This window comes from Scardinius erythrophthalmus (assembly GCF_964197995.2).
Source record: "Scardinius erythrophthalmus genome assembly, chromosome: 16".
In the NCBI taxonomy this organism is placed as follows: domain Eukaryota; kingdom Metazoa; phylum Chordata; class Actinopteri; order Cypriniformes; family Leuciscidae; genus Scardinius; species Scardinius erythrophthalmus.
The window spans coordinates 18,971,962-18,995,249 of record NC_138236.1 but is presented as its reverse complement, the minus strand read 5'-3'; the positions used below and the strand labels follow the sequence as shown (position 1 = coordinate 18,995,249).

At 34.5% G+C, this 23,288-nt stretch overlaps 1 protein-coding gene across 1 annotated transcript in view; it reads right to left on the bottom strand.

Annotated features, from left to right (window-relative positions):
* Positions 1 to 2,824: 2,824 nt before the first annotated feature.
* Positions 2,825 to 23,288, bottom strand: part of efna4 (ephrin A4) — a 61,201-nt gene continuing 40,737 nt past the window's right edge. The window contains exons 3-5 of the mRNA XM_081388343.1: positions 19,845 to 19,913; positions 5,777 to 5,803; positions 2,825 to 4,638 (exon numbers count right to left, since the gene is read on the bottom strand). Of these exons, the coding sequence (XP_081244469.1) occupies positions 4,541 to 4,638; positions 5,777 to 5,803; positions 19,845 to 19,913 (194 nt within the window). The 3' untranslated portion in view covers positions 2,825 to 4,540. The remainder of the gene's footprint in view (positions 4,639 to 5,776; positions 5,804 to 19,844; positions 19,914 to 23,288) is intronic.

Genomic DNA, 23,288 nt, shown 5'->3' with positions numbered 1-23,288 from the left:
TTTCATCGATTCTTGCACCCAACAACACAACAAGATGACATTTAATAATAAAAATACTAATTTTAGCTCCTTATTATGTAGCCGAATCTGTGCTGGTTTGTATTGGCCGCCTCCAGTTTTCCGTTTGTTTTGCCTCCAGTTAGCGCCGTGACGTAACTGTGACGTCGGCGCAAAAGCGAGCAGGTAGTGTGTTGCGCATGTGCATTTTTTCAAAAAGTGGAGAGGGCGGTTCTTATCTAAAATTCGGAAAGATCCTCCGCTATACCTTTAAGCAAGGATTAGTTCAATCCTAATGGTGTGCATTTTGAGACAAAACAATGGCACTGATATATTTATGTCAGCAAGTTGCTTTCAGTTAAAACAGCTCAAACATGCATTTTAGTCTGGGACTAGCTTAAGCCCCGTCTGTGAAACCAGGGGGTTAGTGATTTAAATGTCTTAAAAACTTGTTTATATTCTACAAACATGTATTAGTGGCATTGCATTCATCGTAATTTCACATTAAAGGTGCAAAAGGTCTGATTTGATATATTTTTCTATCTTTTTTACATCACAAAACCAAACTGTTTTAACAGGGGTGTGTACTTTATATCCACTGTATATGATGTATAAGTTGTTGTACTGTATATTGTACATTGTGCATTCAGGCTTTATTTTGCTTTAACTTGTATTAAAGTGAAGACATTTATGCATACGGTGTTTGTATTTAATACTGTTTTTCATTTAACAGCATATACCTTAAGTGTATAAGTAGTAGTAATACTGCCAATAATTGTGGTCAACAAGTTTTGGAGGGAAAAAAAATCATAATGTCATTTTCTCCCTACTTTCAATTCTTTTACTTCAATGAAAGGTTAGATTTTTGCGATAAAAAAAAAGAAAGATCAAAAGGATAAACAACGCAGATTTATTTTTATAGACGTGCATATTTGATCGTTATTTGGTCCCAATAATTCTGCCCACAACTGTATAGAAAGGAGCCACAGAAATCAGGATACTTCTAAAAACCATTGCTCACCAAGAAAAACACAAGATCGTCACATGTTTGCCAAGAAACACGTTATCTGTCCATAAACTAACATTTTGGTTGCATTTATTGTCTTAATGTGTATAGGGATTGTGAACAGGATCTAATGACATTTAGCATAAAAATCACTGTCATAACACTGCATTCATATTAGGGTCAGTACTGTAAACCAAAAGTTTCATAGAACTTTTTTTTATTTAATTATTTTTATTATGAAACTAAATTTAATATGAAAATTACATTTCTAGAGCTTGTTTTTAAAAGATTTCTCATTTTTACCATCATTGACCCATAACCACACACAACCAATGTTTAAAACAATTGTTGTAAAGTGATTGAACAATTAAAAAGTTTTAAATATAAGTGCAGAAATCCTGTTCTATATTTGTTGCATGATCTCTTTGATAAAATATAGTTTACTATAATATATAGTTTGTTTCAAAATTACTTAATCAAAAAGCCATATTCAATGTGAAGTCAATCATAGTAACAAGTCATTAAGAAGCATGGAGTTCTATATAATTACGTACACTGTACACTAAATAATAGTCTTTCTTATTTTCTTGCTAAAACTAATAATTCTGTTAAAAGTCTAGTAAATAAAACATCTTAAAAAAAACCTCCCCCTAAAAAACTGATACAAATATATTTAAACAAAAATTCAACAATCAATGCATTATTTTTCATTATTCATTTGTCTGAACAAATAGCAGACATGCTGTGACAGTACTTATTTACATATGAAATAACATATTTGAAATGAATGTGCTCATGAAATTAATAAGCATGGAGATCTATATAATTACACGTACAATGTAGTAGCCTACATATATATATATATTTTACAACAGTTTAACACTACATTGTAAAATAATTTATGAGTTTATAAGTTATACTTTAACGCATCAAAATAAGTTAAGCAATTTTCAACTTTTTTTAATAAGTTTCAAGATTCAACTCATTTTTGAAGTCAGTTTAATTTAAGATGAAATTAGTTAAACATCCAAGTTTACTGTACCTAATTTAAGACAGCAACTTTTTTTTTTTTTTTTTTACAGTGTATTCATAAAAGAAAGGTTTAGTAATAATAAAGATGTGGGGACAAAAAGCTCCAAAAAGGGGTGTTAGGTAGTTTGGGTGGAATGAGGTCCTGAGACACAAAAAGCCAAATGTATGCCTTTAGAGATCACATGAAGCAACACTGAAGAATTTATTTATACTTCTAATTTTTAAAGTTTAACAGTTTGCTTCCATGATGATGATGATGATAGTCACACTATTTTTTACCTTTTACTTAAATATATCTAATTGCATATTACGACTGGGTAAAACACAGCCTCTGGTCTTGAGAGTGTTTTTGTGTTCCGGTGGATCTTGTGAGAATGATTCATGGTGACTCATAACACCACACACCTTCTCTTCTCTGTGACTATCCATAAACAGTTTCATAAACAGAGTTTCTGTGTCTCAGTGAGGAACAGATGCCATCTAGAGGAGACAAACAGACCTGAATGTCAACATTTTTTTAAATTGTAAAATAATTAAATTGATCCATTTTTCATTTTTTTCAGGTATAAATATATAAGGTTAATCGCTGAAATGAATCAAAGAATAAAAATAACAATTTCATTCTTACTTAAATGATTAGAATTATTTAAATTCCTAAAACATGCAAATATACATTGCTACACATAATTATTATATTTGTTTTTTAATAAACAGTAGCTGAGTTTCCTAAACTAGTTCTCACATAACTGGCTCCAGATCATCTTCAAATAACTGGAATGTACACTGTTTGAAAGGCATTATTATTTATTTCTGTAGCTCATTTTTCTGTAGAAAAATAGCTGACAAAAGTTCTTCACAGAAGAAGCTGACCACTTCACAAAAATGTGAAACATTCAAATTACAAATAAACAACATACCTACATACCATGTAAAACAAAGAAACAAACAAAAAAAAAAATTGTAAACTGATTGTTCTGTTTTGGCAATCTGTATTTGCATCTGAAAATCTAAAATGAACAGAAAACATCAGAAATGAGAGAGAGAAACAGAAACAAAACATTTCTCATTCACACAGAATATGGATTTAGATTCTGGAACTTAAAAAGGGGGCAAAATTGCTTCACTATTAGAACTGAATTACAAGTTAAAAATATTAATTTTAAACAATTATTTAAAAAACAATGTAACAAATAAACTAAAAAAAAATATGCATTTGAAATATTTAAATAGAAACATTTTCTGTTTTTCTTATTTGGGCTATTTTTCTTGATCTCTTTAAATACCAATTTTTTTTTTATCCTGAATACAAGCATCTAAAGAATAATCTTTCTTAATTTTCTGCTAAAACTAATAATTCACTGTTCAAATTAAAAGTCTAGTAAAAAAATATCTTAAAAAACCCTCTCCCCCCTAAAAAACTGATACAAATATTAAAACAAAAATTAAACAATACTCAGCATACTGTTTTCTCTATAATCAATGCATTATTTCAGACTAACTAAAAAAAAAAATAAAAAATAAATAAAGTTTGCATATTCCCTCATTCAGTTTAAAATGAACACTTTCATTATACATATTTCACATACCCACAAAGTAATTATGTGAGTGGGGGAAAGGAAGAAGGAAAGTGATTTGATTAAGTGCCAAATGAAACATCCAACAGCTTTCACACTTACAGAGAGTTAAGAAACATGCAGACCAATCAGAAGAGTCCATAGTTGGAGGTGATTTACCATACACATCCCACAAAAGATGAACAGGAAGTAGTTCTTTAGTTTCCGGTTTTCCACGTGTCACTTAGTCAGCATATACAGATGTGAGAATGAATCGGACACGATTCCGAACATAAATTCAAGATACAAAAAAATCCAGGATATTCCAGGCAATTCCAAAGTTCTGCCAGGATGCATAAAGGCAATACAGCAAAATATTTTTCAATGCTGTGGTCTGGCTTTGGCTTCAAGGTTTTTTTTTTTTTTTTTCTCCAGCTATTGATCACTGGATCTGTTAGTGATCGCACATATGAATGGTCACTCTGTCCCTGATCTTTCAGTCAGTAGTACAAACAGCAGGACCGGGGAGCTTCATCCTCCTCCTCGTCTTTGGCTCAGTTTGTTGTACAGTAGGACAGAGGAGAGGGGGAGAGCAGAGGCTTGTAAAGGAATGTCTGACTCTTAAAGACAGATGGATTAAAAGAAAATGAACAGTAAGATAAGCTCTTTGAAGGTAGATTAGTGTCGCTCTGTTCCAAAGTGAACTTTTATTAGAGCGGACAGCGGTAAGAACCACTGTGAGGGGACGGAGAGACTGCCAGAAAGGAAACGGAGGGATGGAGATTAATAGCGTGACAAAAATGACAGAGCAAAGGAGTATGAGAAAGAGAGAGAGAGAGAGTCTGTGTGTGTGTGTGTAATCCACAGATGTAGAACACGCATTTACTGTTATGGTGGAAAATATGCCGCAACAGAGCATTTGTTTTTAGGTTTTATGCTTTTAGAAGAGATATTAGAGAAAATAAGGCAAGAAGAGGGGGATGAGGAGGAGAGAAAGTCGTCCGATTGTCACAGGATGGACAGCACTGCTGCGTGATGGTTTCTCTGTGTCTAAAATAATCAAAAAAGTAAACAGACAAACACATATATAAATACATAGATAAATAAACCAACATACATATGTTTGCATAAATATTTGGGATGCATGGTATATCAGCACCAAATCCCCCATTTAAGATTTTGTAAACCTATCTGTATGTTGGATTTTTAATAGTTTTTGCCTATTTTAGCATCCACATCATCATCTTGCACAGGGGTGAGGAACATCTGGTCCCTTTTATGGCTCCTAACACCATTCAATGGAGTTTTAAAAAACAGTGATGATTCGGTTTATGGTTATAAAAACCGAATAAATATTTAAAATAATATAAACACAAAAAATACAATTAAATTTTACAAATTATAATTAGGTATTTTTTTTCCTGGCGTGACATGACCACAAAAAGCTGTTAATACATCTCACAATTTGAAATTCCAAGAAAGAAATGGAGGATGAGTTTTTCAAAATCAAACTTGAAATGACCTGAAAACATACTGTATGTTTTTATTTTTGTGGCTTTTTATTTAGTGAGCAATCACAATCAGCTTGGTGAAATTAAATGTACATCTTCGTGTCTGTCATCAGTGTTTACCGAGCTTCATAACTGATGAAAATGAGTTGATAAGCTGAACAACAGCTCACAAATAAAATACATTGTTTAAATTGTTACTGCCTTCAGTTATTGATGTATGTACAGTACCAGTCAAAAGTTTGGAAAAACGTTACTATTTTTAATGTTTTTGAAAGAAGTCTCTTATGATCATCAAGCCTGCAGTTAAAAAAAAAAACAGTAATATTATGAAATATTATTACAATTTAAAATAATGGTTCTCTTTTTTAATATACTTTAAAATGTAATTTATTTTTGTGATGCAAAGCTGAATTTTCATCAGCAAGTACTCCAGTCTTTGGTGTCTTATGATCCTTATATATATAATAAATCTTACTTTATATATAAATCTATACGTTTTGAATACATAGTTTTTATTTAGCCTATAAAATTCTAAGTATTATATATTACTAAAAATGTCAAATATATTACAAAAATAAATAAATTATATAGAATATTTATTTTTAAAGTGTAATTTAATATTACACAATGAACCAAGGGACTTGAGAAGTAAGGTGTGTATGGCAATAAACACGAACCTTCTTGTCTTGATGATCCAGCTGTTGCTAGAGGATAAAAAGAGAGGGAGAGAGAAAGAGAGAGAGAGAGAGAGACATGTGAGGTGTTAGTGCTTTCTAATTATTATTATTATTTATTTTTTGAAGAAGAAGAACTACAACTTGGAACATCGTTCTTGAAAACAAATGAGGAGAAAACCGAACATAGAGACACATTCACCATTACTCAGGCAGAAACATACTGAAAAATTACTAACGGCTGCGCAACCCAAAATACATCCTCAATGCAAATTCTCTTTAAAGGTCGCACACAGAAAGATAGTGGAAAAAAATGAAGGTGGAAGGAGATGAAAGATTCTGCAAGAAACAAAAAAGTGGACTGGAAGGATGAACAAGAGAAAGAACCGTGAAAAGGGAAAGATTTAGAGGGGGGAAAGGAGCAAGAGATACAAGACTGAACAGAGAAGGGCCACAAAAGCAACAAAGATAGAGTGATGGAGCGAAACACAGGAGAAGACAGAGAAGAGAAAAGACGAGAGGAGGAAGTGTGAGAAAAGCAGAGGGAGAACGCACAGGCAAGGCGAGAGCCTGAAAGAAGGTCAGACGGCAAAAGGAAAGAGACGAAAGTGGGAAGGAGGGAGGGAGTGAGTTTGTGTCTGAGTGTCACTCTCTCAACAGGGGGTCAGACTGAGAAACATAATGGAGAAAAGATGGAGAGAGGGAGAGAGAGAGAGAGATAGAGAGAGAGAGAGAGAGATGGATAGATGGATAGAGCAGATGTGGAGGAAAGTAGGAACAGAAATGTGGAACAGAAATGTGTTGGCTAAAACTATAGAACAAGTAGAAAGTAGTAGACATAATATTAACTTTTTTTTCAGTTAATCTGGTCATACAAACTGCATGTATAACAACATAAAACAAAATCAAGGAAACACACATTTAAGTTATTTTAACTTTACCCCTCAACACTTGACCAAACAGAGAGATAAAATCCTAATGAAAGACTTCATTTGAATATATCTTCCTCTGATAATGACATCCATGAAATTAGACAAAAGATTAATTAACATCAAAACAATAGAGACACAAGTCACAGTAAATTATAAGTAATTTTTTTTTTTTACAATATTTATAAACATAATGCATGTACAATGAAACACTAATTAAACATTGTTTGGCTTCATCATGTATACATCATGTAACATCATGTTCTTTGTGTACAATTTTTCCACATGAATCTTTCCACGTCAAATTTTAGAAAACTGGAAAGCATGAAAAAGAATTTTCAAATTGAGTTTAGGATTCATCACTAATTGTTTTGACAAGTATTATTATTTTTTTTACAAAAACACATTAAACAGTGCAAATTGATTTAGAAAAACCAAGTGGGATCTCAATTAAACCATATATGACAACATGCAAACATAATGATAATAAACTTATTTAATGAAATCTAATAAAACATATGTATATCATAAGTATGATAAATAAAAAATAATGGTAAATTTATGAATACAATTAAACAAGACCTTAATCAGGCATTAAATAAAACTAGGATAAATAAAATGAATGAATAAGAAATTATATTATTATGAACATTTTCTTATGTTTTATAATTACCATTATAAGGAATATAAGTGTACATAAAATAGCTTTATGCCAGTATGCGTGTCATTTTAAATAGAAGAGGAACCTAACATTTAAACTAAAAAGAGAAAAAAAGAAGAAAAGATAATTATAGTGAAAAATTTCAAACTATTTAGTCGTCTCTCTTACTGAAATTAAAATGTTTGCTTCAACAAAATGGCAGTTTTTTGTTTTCAAGCACAAAATGGCTGCAGTTTCGCTTTCCTTGCATAAAACATGGATGCCATGACATGATGCAGAGAACGACCATGCAGGAAAAGGATGCGAGAGATGGAAAACAGACGAGAGGGAGAAAAGGAAGAAAAAGAAGGCTTCCCTGCTTCATTCCTTTCTTCAATTTTACATGTTCTGGCAAAACGGAAAAATACGGCTAACATTCCGAAAATGTAACCGCATTTTTTCTTGTTTATATTTTCCGAACAAGCGGTCACTGCAGGGACAAACTACACTTGTGTAAAGGCACCGAATTAAAGTGTTTTTTTCCTCTTCGCGCTTTGGAAAAACGCTCTGGTGAATGACAAAACTAACAAGGCGAGAGAGGTGAATAAAAGGGGGAGGACGAGGTATCCACTGAGGTGGGCAGTGCAAAACGGACAGAGTTTCAGCTTTTTAAAACAATTAAAAAGATTGAGAAACGGACAGAAACTGGAAAGGGAAATGGTGTGCTCACAGCAGGAACGAGTGAGTTAAGAAGTTTCGAAAAAGACAGGGATCAATTAGAGAGAAAGTAGAACTGACTGAAATGGTTTTTCACAGCGGGGGACAGAAGGACTGAGTAAGACGCTGAATGAGGGAAAGGAAGGGAAAAAAAACAACAGAAGAATTAATGTTTTGACAAGTTGCCCCGAGTAAGAGCAAGGAACGGAGCAAAGTGAACAGGATGAAAGACGAGGGCATCCAGGAGCTGTTTTCCACCAGACGCCGCTCCATAAAGACAGAATATTGGCGAGTTTGTTGTTTTGGTTGCACTTTTATGATTTCAGTGCTGTGTCTTGCTACTAAAATCCAGGCTTAAACATCATAAGCTGTATTTTATGAGTATTGATATTCGAGTGAGGGGATGGATTTAACTGCGACACAGTGGCAGCTATTGGGGATCCTTCGAGCATGAGACTGCGTTGCTGCTGTTCTGGGGGAAACATTTCACTGTTACACTCTATGAACAGCAGAATCAGTCATGGTCTATAATGAGCGCTACATTCAGTTGTCTCTATATATTAATAATTTACATACATTTCAATACATTGCAAGCTTATTTTTCAGAGTTAAGCAACCTTCCAAAAGGCAGCACGTTGCATCTGTAGTTTTGACACGACTCTCTCTGGTATTACTGATCTCTGTGCTGTTCTTAGCTTGTTCTGTTTCCCCATGAGCCTGGTCATTAAGGCTCAAATGACCTAGCGAAACGAGCTCTACTTAATGGAACTTTAAATACAGCTTGCTGCTGGTGGATAGTGACTGAGGTTTAGCTCCGGCTGCGGATGTAGTGTTGTTTTCACGGCTCTGGTTCTGAGGCTAACGCTCCTGGGTCTGACAGGACCCTCTGTCGAACAAGGACTGTCAGATAAAAGACCTGCCACAGGAAGGAACCAAAGTCGGTTCGTGGCACTACCTGGAGGAACAAACACCAGCTGTGCAAAACATGCCCTGGTGCAAAGTCCCGTCAAACACTTCTCCTTTCATTCGTCTTTACATACAAATGATCAGAGGAAAACAGTGCAGGGGAAAATGTTGTAAAGGTGCGCAAGAAGGTATGCGGAAAAGACGGAGGGGCTGAAAGTGAAAAAGCGGTGGAGAGTGCGAGGATAATAAATGCAGTTATTCATTTTAAAGGTTAATTTGGTAACACTTTAAAATAAGGTTCATTAGTTAACATTAATGTATTAACTAACATGAACTACTAACCATAAGCAATCCATTTGTAACTGTATTTGTTAATGTTAGTTAATAAAAATACAGCTGTTCATTGGGTTACACTTTATTTTAAGGTGTCATTGTTACAGTGTAATTATATATTTAAGTACTGAGTAATATTAAGCAACTACATGCACTTACTATAGGGTTAGGGTAGGATTAGTATTTGGTTGAGGGTTAATTGCATGTAATTATGCATAATTTACTGTTATTACTACGGTAAGTACATGTATGCAATAAGGACACTAAAATAAAGTGTTACCGTTCATTGTTAGTTCACACTGCATTAACTAATGTTAACAAGATTTTATTAGTATTAGTAAATGTTGAAATTAACATTAACGGACTTCCCGGTAAGATGGCGGACGAGACAGACGCATAGTAAATAGCTCTCCGAAGTCGGTGAACTAGAACTCCACAAAAACCAAAAAACTCGATACAGAAAAGCTGGAGAACATAGCATGAGTGGAACAGGATCACGGAAAGGCCTGAGAAGACAAAAAGAAACGACCGGAGTCCCTGAAAACCCAAGAAGTGTCCGCGAAGGGACAGAGGAGATTATGAGCGAGGCTGATCCAGACCATGCTAAGCTAATGTTAGAGGGGCTAGCTAAGCTTAGCAGCGAGATTCAAGACTTCAAAACGACTATGAGATGCGAACTAACCTCGTTCAAAACCGAGCTTAAAGAAGACATAACATCACTTCGTCAAGATATGGAGCGGAAATTCAGAGAAAGCAGTAGTGTGCTGGAAGATCAAAAGGCTGGACTGGCGGAGGCCCAAGCTCGCATCGCGGAACTAGAGGAATGGAATACGGAGGCTAATGTTTCGCTTCAGAGTATGCTAACTCATACACGAAGCATGCAAGACAAGATAACAGATCTTGAAGCAAGGTCAAGGAGAAATAATATCAGAATATTTGGTCTATTGGAAGAAAGTGAAAAGGAGTCTGTGATGACGTATTTGGACCAGCTTTTTAAAAGGGAGCTGAATCTACCGGAAGACACCGAGCTGCATATGCAACGAGCACACAGAACCCCTCCCTTTAAGCCAAAGCCAGGAGAACGGCCCAGGGCAATTGTGGTCAACTTTTTGGAGTTTGAAACCAAAGAGATGATTCTGAAGAAAGCTTGGGAGAAGAAGATACGAGTTGCAGACAGGCCGATTCAGTTTGACCACGATTACCCCACGGAAATAGTGCAAAAACGGCGCGCTTATACGGGCATTAAAAAAGTGCTGAAGGAACGAGGCATCCGCTTCCAGACCCCCTATACTAAGATGCGGATTTTCTGGAACGAAGGCACCAAAAGTTACAACAACGCCACGGATGCAGTATTGGATCTAAGAGCCAGGGGATACGAAGTGAATCTACCAGAGGAGAGTGGCGGAAGGAACAACGGCATCAATGCAGCTACAGGATGGGAGCGAGTCGGTCGCGGTGGAGCTACGTTGAAGGAACGCACACGGGACAAGCTGCGGGAATATCAGAGACTCCAACAAGACCAAAGACAGAAACAATGAGGTAACGGTTCCGTTAGGGGACCCGGTATAATGCGGAGTAAATTGGGCTAATGTATTATTTTAATAACTCGACCTGATACAAGAGCCCAGGGCTTTTCAAATTTGACACGCGTATACATAAATGCCGACAGAGGGGAGCTATAAATAGTATGTTGGACATTGCTAGACCAGGGAATCCACAAGGATGTTCTAAAGTGTCTAGGAGCAGGCCCTCACTTGCAGTGAGGTTTTCCTGCCCACCCACCAACAGGGGGAATGGGAGAGGTCTTGAGACATCCCTTTATTGGAAGTCACTTGTTCAGTGTTGTTTAATTTCTCAATTATTGTTGTTTTGTTATTGTTTGGCTGGGTACACAATTACATATCTAAATATAATATGATGCATATTTTAAATATTTTGTCACTGAATGTGAATGGTCTAACTACCCCAAGAAAAAGAGGGAAGGTAATACAAAAATTACGAAAAGAAAAGGTACAATTCGCGTTACTACAAGAGACACATCTGCATGATGAGGAACATGAGAAACTAAAAAAAATGGGATTTAGAAATACATATTACAGTTCATTTAAACAGGGTCGTAAAAGAGGAGTGGCAATTTTGGTATCTAATTCTACAAAGTTTAACTTGGAAAAGGAGATTAAAGAAAAGGAAGGCCGATATGTTATAGTAAAAGGAAGGTTGGCAGATGAGATGGTCACAATCGTGAATGTTTACGCTCCTCCTGAAAGCGACAAGCATTTTTTTAAATCAATGTTTAATACCATCGCAACTGAAGCCGAAGGAACCCTAATTTGTGGAGGGGACTTTAACATAATCTTAAACCACAAATTGGACACAACGAGTGTTAAGAAAAATAAAAATTATTTGACCAGATTTGTAAAATTGTCAATGGAAGAATTAGGATTGACAGATATTTGGAGGAATCTAAATCCTTTTAAAAAAGATTATACCCACTACTCCTCCAGTCACAATGTACATTCGAGGATAGATTATTTTTTTGTTAATAAATCCGATAGATATAAAGTGGATGAATGTAAAATTGGCTGTGCAGATGTATCAGATCATAATGCTTTATATTTAAAAATTAACATTACAAGTAGGAAAAAACAAACTCTGTGGAGATTAAACACAGGTATTTTGAACAATGTGAAAATAGTTCAGGAAATTAAAAAAGAAATCAAACAATATATTGAACAAAACGATAATGGCGAAGTGAACCCGACAGTTGTGTGGGATGCCCTTAAAGCGGTAGTACGAGGGAAGTTGATATCCAGAACAGCTTGGCTGAAAAAAATAAAAATAAAATCATATGAGGATTGTTGTGAAAAGCTCAAAGAATTGGAACAGAAATTCCTGAAAACGAAAACATCAGAAATTCATCAGCAGATTTTAGAAACCAAAAGACGCATCGGTAACATACTAGAGGAAGAAGTGGAAAAAAAACACATTTATTTTAGACAGCGTTACTATGAGACGGGACCAAGATCCGTAAAACTCTTAGCCAAAAGATTAAGGAAGCAAAAAGAACTAAGCTCAATCTATAAAATTAAAGATCCACACACTAACACAGTAACTCATAAGCCAGAAGAAATTGAGAATATCTTTAAAACCTTTTATGAGAAACTTTATACACAACCTCCCTCTGCAAGCGAAGAAGAGATGAGAAACTTTCTCCAATCGCTAGATCTCCCTTCAATTGGAGTGAGCCAAAATAATGCATTAACAGCTGAGATAACACAAGAGGAGATACTTAAAGCTATAAATACATTAAAAAATAGCAAGGCACCAGGAAGCGACGGTTTCCCAGCCGAATGGTACAAAATGTTTAAGAATGATTTAATAACAATTCTACATAAATCTTTGAATTGGACTCTAAGAGAAAATTCAATGCCTTTGTCGTGGTCAGAAGCAGTAATATCAGTTATTCCCAAACCAGGTAAAAACAGGGAATGCTGCGCTAATTATAGACCAATTTCAATACTAAATATTGACTATAAAATATATACATCAATAATTTCTAGAAGAATAAATACCTTTGTATCAGAACTAATTGATGAAGATCAGACGGGGTTTATACGTGGGCGCCAGACACATGATAACATCCGAAAAACTTTACATATCACAGAGAAGGCACAGAGGGAAAAAAGGAGTACAGTTATACTCAGTATAGATGCGGAAAAGGCATTTGACTGCGTTAATTGGAACTTTTTATATCAAGTCTTGGGAAAAATGGGGTTTAATGATAATTCAGTGGGAATAGTTACACTGTACAGTCAGCCAACTGCCAGAATTAAAATAAATGGAAACCTTACAGACAAAATTAATTTACAAAGATCCACTAGGCAGGGGTGTGGGCTTTCGCCTACGCTCTTCTCAATTTGTATCGAACCTCTGGCACAAGCAGTACGACAAAGTCAAGAAATCAAAGGAGTTATGATAAATGGGGTAGAGCACAAAATCGGGCTTTTTGCAGATGATGTGATAGCATTCCTAGAGGAACCAAACACATCATTGCCTAAATTGATGAATCTCTTGGAATCCTTTGGATATTTATCTGGATATAAAATAAATATTTCAAAAACCCAAATTCTGAGATTTAATTATATACCTTCTAAAAACATAAAAAAATCATACAAATTTAATTGGAAAATGGAATCAATCAGATACCTTGGAGTAGAAATAACACAAGACTTTTCAGATATCAACAATAAAAATTATAAGCAAGTTCAAGACAATATACTAAAGGATATAGAGAAATGGACCACTTTACCATTGGATTTTAGTTCCAGGATTGAAATAGTAAAAATGAATATTTTACCCAGATATTTATACTTATTCCAAGCACTCCCAGTAGAGGTTACTCAAATACAATTTACAACTTGGGATAGAATAATATCCAGATTTATTTGGGAAAGTAAGAGGCCTCGGGTGAAGTATGGAACCCTTCAGTTACCCAAAGAGGAAGGAGGGATGGCATTACCAAGGTTAAGAGACTATTATTATGCGGCACAATTGAAATATGTACATGGGTGGTGTAACCCAAATTTTGAAGGTAAATGGAAAGCGATTGAAATGGGGACATTGAAACAGCCAATTCAAAACTTCCTCGGAGATAAAGACACATATGAACAAAACAAAAGCCGCCTAGATGCAATAACTAAACATACATTTAGTGTCTGGTATAGAATAATTAAGAGGTATAAACTCCAAAAACATGTAGCAAAATTAAAATGGATAGCATACGATAATAAATTTATGCCGGCTAAATTAGATCATAGTTATAAATACTGGATAACCAAGGGAGTCACAGCCTGGTGTGTTTTGGAGAACAATGGGAAATTGGAGAGTTTCCAAAGTCTGACACAGAAATACTTATTTGGCAAACAGGATTTTTATCGTTATCTTCAAATGAGAGACTATTATAGAAGAGAGATTCGGGTGGATCCCTCCATAGAAGAGAGCGGTGTTGTTCAAATAATGGCAAAAGCTTACAAAGACAGTAGTATTAGGATCATTTCTGCATTATATAAAGCCTTAATAAACAAAGATAAACACACAACTCAAAAAGTTAAACTAAAATGGGAAAAAGAATTTAACATAGAAATTGATGATATGGATTGGCTAGACATGTGGAAATTACACCATACAACGACCGGCTCGCGGATATGGAGGGAGTTCGCCTGGAAAAATCTGATAAGATTTTTTATCACACCCAAATTAAAAAGTAAACAATTACAGAGGCAACAGAAATGTTGGAGAGAATGTGGGGAGACAGATGTTGACCATTCACACATTTTTTGGAATTGTCCGGAACTTCTAGAGTTTTGGGAAAATACTTGTACTACCATGTGTCAAGTCTTGGGATATACAATTCCTTTGAAACCTGAGGTTTTATATTTGTGTAATTTTTGTGATGGTACTATTCATAAATGTGATGAATATTTGGTTAAAATAATGTTGATAGCAGCAAAAAAATCTATCACGAGGAAATGGGGAAAAGCTACAGTGCCATCAAAGGAACAATGGATAACTACAATTGAGGACATATTCCTAATGGAGAAATTGACATACAGACTGAGACTACAAGAACCACAATTGGAAAGCAAATGGGAAAAATGGTCTCAGTACAAGCAAAGTAATTTATAAGGATGTAAACCCAGTCATGTTAATATTGTTATTGTTCTGTGTTAAAAAAGTTCAATAAAATGTAAGTTAAAAAAAAAAAAAAAAAAAAAAAAAAAAAAAAAAAGAAATTAACATTAACAAAGATTAATAAATGCTGTTTACATGCAGTTCATTATTAGTTCATGCTAACTAATGTAGTGAACTAATGTTAACTAACCTTATTGTAAAGTGTAACCGTTAATTTTAGGCTTACAGAAAAGAAAGATTAAATACATTCCAGCTGATGCCAGGAAGGGTTGACCAAAAAAAGGCAAATAACATATACACACAAAATTGCTGAATTTAAAACACTTATTTTAGACAACAGATAAAATGGCCGATGCAGATAAGCAGAAATTATACATTGTTAAAAAAATAAATAAATAAAAAAAATCACTAAAACAAGTAGTTTGTATACAAGTGAATACAGGTATGAAATACAGTATGCTGTAGGATAAAAAGCAAACTGCTTATAATAATAAGAGCAACCCAAAATCGATTTATGCAGAAACGATCACATATATATTTTAAAAATATTATAGAAAATTATATTTTATTATACAATATACCACATATCCCTATGGAACATACTCAAAATCACTCAAAAACGGAAAATGAGCATTTTCCACTGACACAAGAATGAATACGTATGTTAATTGGCCAATCAATCACAGTTAATAAACAAAATGCTTATAAGAATTGTTGAATATATTTGTATATAAATAGAAGTGTCTATAATTATTCAGGAACATGATGCAAGGGACAGATGGAATAGAAGATGAGCAGAATTCCAGAAATGGACAGGGTTTGAAGAGAGACGAAACTCAGTGAATGTGTAGTGGATAAGACTCTGATTAGTTTTGCTCTGGTAACGACAGATCATAAAAATGAGGGAGAGGAGGAAAAGACTAAAAGAAACAGAGTGGGGAAGATTAGTGCCACTCCAGGAAAGGCTACACACTAGGAGGAGAAAGAGAAAAGGAGGGAGGGAGAAGCAGGGATGCTACAGTTTAGTCTGGATTAGTTTCGGTCAGAGAACAGAAAAAGAGGGAAATAGATAGAGAGAAAGGGAAAGAGAGAGGGATAAAAGAGATGGAGCATCTGAAGCGGGAGCATGAGAAGAGGAAAATTTGCAAAGACGAGGAAGAAAAGTTGTCATTCCACGCATTCATTAGAGCATCTTCCATGGGTAAAGTAAATGTTAGTCATTTTTTAGTCAAATATTTTGCCGCCTCAAAACAACAAAAAACTCCATTATCTCTTATCAAATATTTGCGCCTTAAATAAACCACACATGCACCTCAGATCATTCTCTGCAACAGATATTTCTCATACAAACTTTTCAAATCAATTGCACAAGCATTTTCTGCCCCAACTGCAAACTAGATATTTCTCATTGAAGGTTATACAACACTCAGAATTTAGCAAAGCATCTCCTTAACCCTCAGGCTTCTTCATAATTGGGTCACACTTAGCTTCTCCTCCGCCCGAAAACGGGCGAAGCCTTAAAATTGTACTTAACTTTGTCCTAGGATAACCAATCAAATATTGTTTTGTTCTATAATGTTTTCTGATTATTATATAGAATTTGTAGAATTTTTTATGATACTTTGCATTAAATATGTAATTTTTATGAGCTATTTTTTTCCATTAGAATTAATATATATATTTTTATTTTATTTATTTTATTTTATTTTTCAATAAATGCAACATTTCACATCAAATTAGAGTGCAGGCCTAAAAAAAAAAATATTTCAAGTGAGAAGAGCGCCACCTAGTGGCTTCAAAATGTATTAATTTGTGTCATGTCCTATAACCGCCCATAGACGGCCCTATAGCTTTTTTATTTATTTATTTGATTTATTCCCATTCGGAAAGAAAACAATTTATTACTAATCAACCACTGAATGGAACAACACAAATTATATATCATTTTAAAGCTTAAATCTCAGCTTTTTAATGCATCTAATTAAATGTATTAATTCCTAACGAGTGCTGCTGAGTAATCCCTCTAAAACCAAGTGTACCAGCCAGCAGGCGCCACCTAGCTGCGAAAATATTTATTACCATATTTTTCAAAAATCTTGCCTTGATAAACACAAAGTTGATGTCATTTGAAAGCTTAGAGTCTGAACTTTACAGTGAATGTATCCCACTTTGAAAAACTCTTAAGTATTGCTGAGTTATTTGCTGATACATAGAATTTCTCTTTTTTTCATAATCTATAAAATAATGTACTGCAATGTGTCAAAAACATCATACAGCTCATGAAACATTCTCAGATAATTGAAAATGGCACTTCATTTTTTACAGCATATTATTACAATTAAAATGAGCCCAAAGTTAACATAATCTATTGCTTTTATGACAAGATATTCTTCATTGAGAAAAAATTGCCCATGAGGGGGTGTGAAAGACTGTACAAAAAGGCTATCTCTTTTCAAAATGCTGTAATTTTTGATTCCTTTATCCTAATTTTTTTTTTTTTTTATCCAGATGCAGCTAACATGTAGGGGGACTTCACTAAAAAAGAATTTTCCTCCTACCTTATTTCCTTCCTGAGTTATTACATGAGAAATATGAAAGATATGCAAAATCATAATAAAAATTATATATATATATTGTCTTTTATCCACCGTTTCTTGGCGGGACAATGTCCAAATGTAATGTAATTTATATTTTCAAAAAATTTAAAAAGAGTTCTTTCAAACGATACCTACCTTTTGACTCTCCTTGCTATAGTTTTGGAGTTATTATGATTATATCATTTTTATATAGTTTGGGGCAAAATTTGCTGTTTCAGTCTTACCAGTTCATTTCTCTCTGTGTGTGTGTGTGTGTGTGTGGTGTGTGTTTGTGTGTGTGGGTTGTGTGTGTGGGGGGGGGAGGGTGTCTTATTTGCACTCTTGATGTTCTAGAGTGTCACCCCTTCATTGCTGTACACTTTTTTTTCAGCACAGTGGCTGATCTGTAGCTTGTACCACCAAAAGTTTCTCTGAGTTTTCCTATTTTTTCGTATTTCCCATTCATTTCCTATGTCGCCCGTTTTCGGGCGGGAGGAAGCTAAGTGTGACTTTTTTTTTTACGACCCTTTAACATATCAGAATCATCTCCTTGATTTTTTTGTGTGTTCATATAGGTAATAAAAGAAAAGTCACCAAGTTTCACCCCCATCCGATGAAGCAAAAAAATTAAACAATTCGAAATGTTCAAGTTTTCGCCCGTTTTCGGGCGAAGAAGCCCAGAGGGTTAAAGACTTCAAGAATTTGATTTCACAACAGAGTTTCTGTTTGATTTACTTTTTGTGGAACAAATGCAATGGTTACCCACTTAACTGAGCAACTGAGAAATTTAAATACAGTGCCATTGATCTCCAGTCAAACTAACCTGTAAGAAACATACAACATTTTTCACAGCTGAATTGGACAAATAGTTCCATGAAAAGTTCGAGAAACTGCGAGAAGCCAGAAGGCAGGTTTGGGGCCAGGGCAGGACTTGGATATTGGGTTAGACAGCTTCTGAGTGTGTGTGCGCATGCATGTGCATGTGTGTGAAGCAGAAGGTGGAATTGGGTCGGACGGCTTACGGACTGGACTGCCATTCCCACTCTTACTGGGCGACATTCCCTGCTGATCCCGCATCAGCCAAGCCGAGCGGAAGGTCAACATTACTGCAGGGGTCTGAGAGCCAGCCTTGCTCCACGCACACACACAGTAACACGCACATAAGCTTTCATACAAAATGTTATAACAAACAGAAATTATATTATATTATATTATATTATATTATATTATATTATATTATATTATATTATATTATATTATATTATATTATATATTTCCTTTTTCCTTGATGTGTGTGTGTATATGTATATATGCACACACATATATTAGTCACGTATATGTGTGTGTGTATATATATTATATAAATCATTTAGTAGTCTCTGTGTATACACTACACACACACAATATATGTATATAGAATATACAGTATATGACCAGTATATATACACAGGCACGCACACACCGCTATTAATCGTTTTGACACCACTAATATATTAGACCGTTTAATAAAATGTCAAATGAAATTTATAATGAATTTTAGAATTACATTTTAAATAGAGTTTGTTGCAGTATTTATTCTTTTAATCTACAAAAATATACATACAAATTCCTATTTAATTTTTTTTAATCATTTATATATATTTATATAAACACACAACACACACTGTATATATAAACATTTAACATGCATATTTGAATTTAAATTATAATAATTTAAATTATAATAAATATTTTCAAAAATGCTTTGAAACTTGAGATAAACAATACTGCAACAAAATCAAATTAACGTTTATTATAAACGGTCTGTGTTGTCTATATGTATATATAAAATTCAATAATTTACAAAAAGTCACATGTATTTATTATCTACAAAATATTCGAATTTCAAAAACGTTTTGTTTTATTAAATTAAATGCTTACTATAATTTAAATTTGTTATTATTGTTTATTATTACTATTACTACATATAGTATGATTTTTGCACATAGCTATATATATATATATATATATATATATATATATATATATATATATATATACACTATTTTATTCTGCACTTAAAACATTGTGGCTGAGAAAGAAAGAATAAAATGACGGAAAACATTGGAATGATGAGCCAGGGAAAGGAGGGAAAGCGAGAGAGCGGTTGCGTGCAGAGAGAGTGGCATGTCTGATTGCGTGAGAGGGTGTGTGTGGGGGGGTGACATGCTTTTTTTTTTCCAAGGAAAAAAAGTGTGGACAAAAAAACAACTAGGGGGTCAAGAGAGGACTGTACTTACTTGGTGGACAGCACACAGTGACTCGTAGTTTCATACAGGGGAGGGGGGGTCCATCGTCTGAGGATAGTGCTGGAAGGAAAGAGAGACAGAGTAAAACAGGAGACTGATGTCTTTGACACTGGGAAAGAGAAATCTAAATTTGTTGCCATCAAATCGATGCTTTAGACTGCTCGCACAAAACACAAATAACACACATAACCCTGGGCCATAAAAAGACTGCTTGACTCCGATGGAATGGCTAATCCATTAGCGCAAGCAGGAGCTGTAACGGGCTTGTTAATGCTGAGCTCGGCAGGACCGAATGTGAGCCGTTCCACAAATGATGGACACTCTGATGCAGTCAGATGGGCTCAGTGCAAACATTCACACTTCATAAACTTACATGATTACACCGTTACAACATTATTTACACACCTGGAGGTCATATTTGCTTTCAGCTCATCTCGTAAGTGTGATCCAAGCATGACTGCATTTATTCGTTTTGAGCAAAATTCCACAACATTGTTGCATCAAACCGCTCAAACGCAGGCTAACATTTCCTCAGTGGAAAAAAAAAGAAAAAAAGTTACTGTTCTGAATATGAAACATTCTGGATGTTGTTGATAATGTGTGTGTAATTTACATCACGCTACACTTTTACTTTGTTCTTGACTGCAAATTAAAGGTTCCCTGAGTCTGTTTTTAAAGCCTTTTAGGAAGTCGGTTTCTAGCATATAATGATGTTAATTTACGGCAATCGCAAAACTGTAACTTGTCAAGCTATTCATTTAAAGTAGTTCAACTGCAGTCAAAGAAGCTTTTTGAAAAAGTAGTTCAAAATGCAGTGCGCGCCAGCGCTGAATCTGAAAAAAGGCCTCAAAGTTTTAAGATTGAATTTTGATGTCATTTGATGTCATTTTTTTCATCAAGTTGAGCTGAACCTGTCTGACAGATCATAAGAGACCTAATTTTAGTCGTAACACAATTTTGACAAAATGTGTAGTTACTGCATTTTGACTATTTAAGATATTATTTCATTATCTTTTTTCAAACAGAAGTATGAATCTGACAAAAAATATTCAGGATTCCAATTAGGGCGGCAGCATTTCATCGCATTTAAACAGATCAGTTTGCTCTAAATATCAGCAACAACTCAACAAAAACTATAATAATCACCATATTTATACTTGAAAACATAGTGTTTAATAAAAGGCCTTATTTTTTTGTAAACTTAGTGTATAATATTATATAATGTGTAAAATTAGTTTATAATATTATATATTGTCTAATATATAACATATCAGCCACCACAGGACGACCATATCCATGTCAAATAAAACAGCTTTTATTGGGCTACTGGTGAGCTTTTATCTCATGAGTGCATATCATATTAATAGAACCAATTTTTACCAAAAAGGAAGAAAAGATAACGCACTGCAGCTTTAAAACGATAACTCTTACTGCTAGAGCATGTTCTGGTGTTTTAGCATGTTATGTAAATGAAGAAGGGCAAGTCTAACTTGTACACAAACATAATTTATGTACATGAACGTGTACACATACACACAAATGAAACACAGCGTGTGTACTATAATGTCATGCATACCTCATTAGCATCAGGCCATGTTATAACAGCTATAAAGCTATGAATCTCTTCCCAGAATCTGAGCAGCAAGTCTGAGGTAGACACTTAAATTCAGGCTTGAGTGGGTCTGCCGTTTTAAAGAGCGTCTCTGGCTCCACATTTAATCATAACCATAAATCTATAACAGCCATTTCAGTAACACACACCACAGCAGCGGCCATTTTCATCTCGTAGAAAGGCTTTTAACTGAACGTCTAACAACAGCAGATACATCCATTTAGCATGCGCAGTAATTTCACATTGACGATAATGAGAACGGCTGACTCCAGCGGGGCTGTATGAGTGTGTGGTGTGTGTTTTGGTTTTCTGAACCCCATGCATTTGTGCCGTATCTTACGGGTATGTGTTCATGGCATTAGAACTCTGGATTTCAAAGCAAAAGTCTGAGACCATTAGCGAAAGGGCTACTCTTTTTCTTATTTAAGCTATTTTTATTCCTTCTAAAATTATAAATCACCAGCATAGAAATTTAAGTGGCAAGTTTAATTGTAAAATGTCTTAGTATTTGCTATAGGGTCAATGATATAGGAGTGTCCACGATAAACAATAGAAAAATCTAGTTTAAAACACATGTGCCAAGTTCTTAGAAAATGTTTGTGTTTATGTTGGTTTCGTACGGTTTTGAAAATCCTTTATATCATTTTCAAGAAAAGTATACATTTAATTATTCTAATGCGTGCGTAATTGTCAAGAAAAAAACTGCAAATATAGTTTCCTTAGACCTTAAAAAATATTATTAGGCTAATTTATAAATATCAAGTTTTTGGAGAGGCACATCACATGATATTTCAGAATTTGTACAATATGCCTCAACAATCATAAGGTTTCCTGTTTTTTTTCTGCCATTGATTTAGCAGACAACATTTTTTAAACAGTTTCGTTAAAATAATATTTGGTCACACTGTAGATTAGGGTACAATTCTCACAATTATCAAAATATTAACTATGACTTTTGGCTCAAACTCCAAATTACTGCTTATTAATAGTTAGTATGGGTCGTTGTTAAGTTTAGGTATTGGGTATGATTAAGGGATGTAGAATATGGTCATGCAGAATAATGCATTAATGTGTGCTTTATAATAAACAGCCAATATCCTATTAATATGCATGCTAATAAGCAACTTGTTAATAGTGAGAATTGGACCTAAACTAAAGTGTTACAATATTTTATATATTTATAAAATATTTTTTTTAAGAAATAATAAAAGATTATTTGTTAAAAGTTACATTAATTTAAATCCAGAAAGCAAAACATGCTCATTACAGAAGCAGAATCTTTAAAGGTCCCATGACATGCTACTTTTTGTAGGCTTTAATATAGGCCTTAGTGGTCCCTACTAGTACTGTATCTGAAATCTCTTTCCAAAAATTCAGTCTCAGTGCAGAATTATAGCCACTATAAGCCAGTCCCAGAATGAGCTTCCTTCAGACGGGCCGTTTCGGTGTCTGTAGCTTTAAATGTTAATGAGGAGGAGAAAGGCGGCGTAAGGTGGAGGGTGGGTGTGGCCTTGACCATCTGCGGCAACGGTAGACCATGCATGTTTACATTGGATATATTGCAATGGCACGGAGACACGCAGTCGTTCAAGCATTTCAGTTTGACCCAGAATCTGATCCAGATGGAGAAGCAACGGATGAAGAAGTTGCAACTCAGCGGCTCCAGCAGGACGTTTCCGAATGGTTAGTTTAAAATATTATGTCTTTAAACTAATACTTTATTCGGATGGTTTAGTTATTATCATGTAGCTAACGCTAACCTACTGTTGCCTTTTCACGGGAGATCTGTAACGTCTGTATTTATCTTATTACAATTACATCAA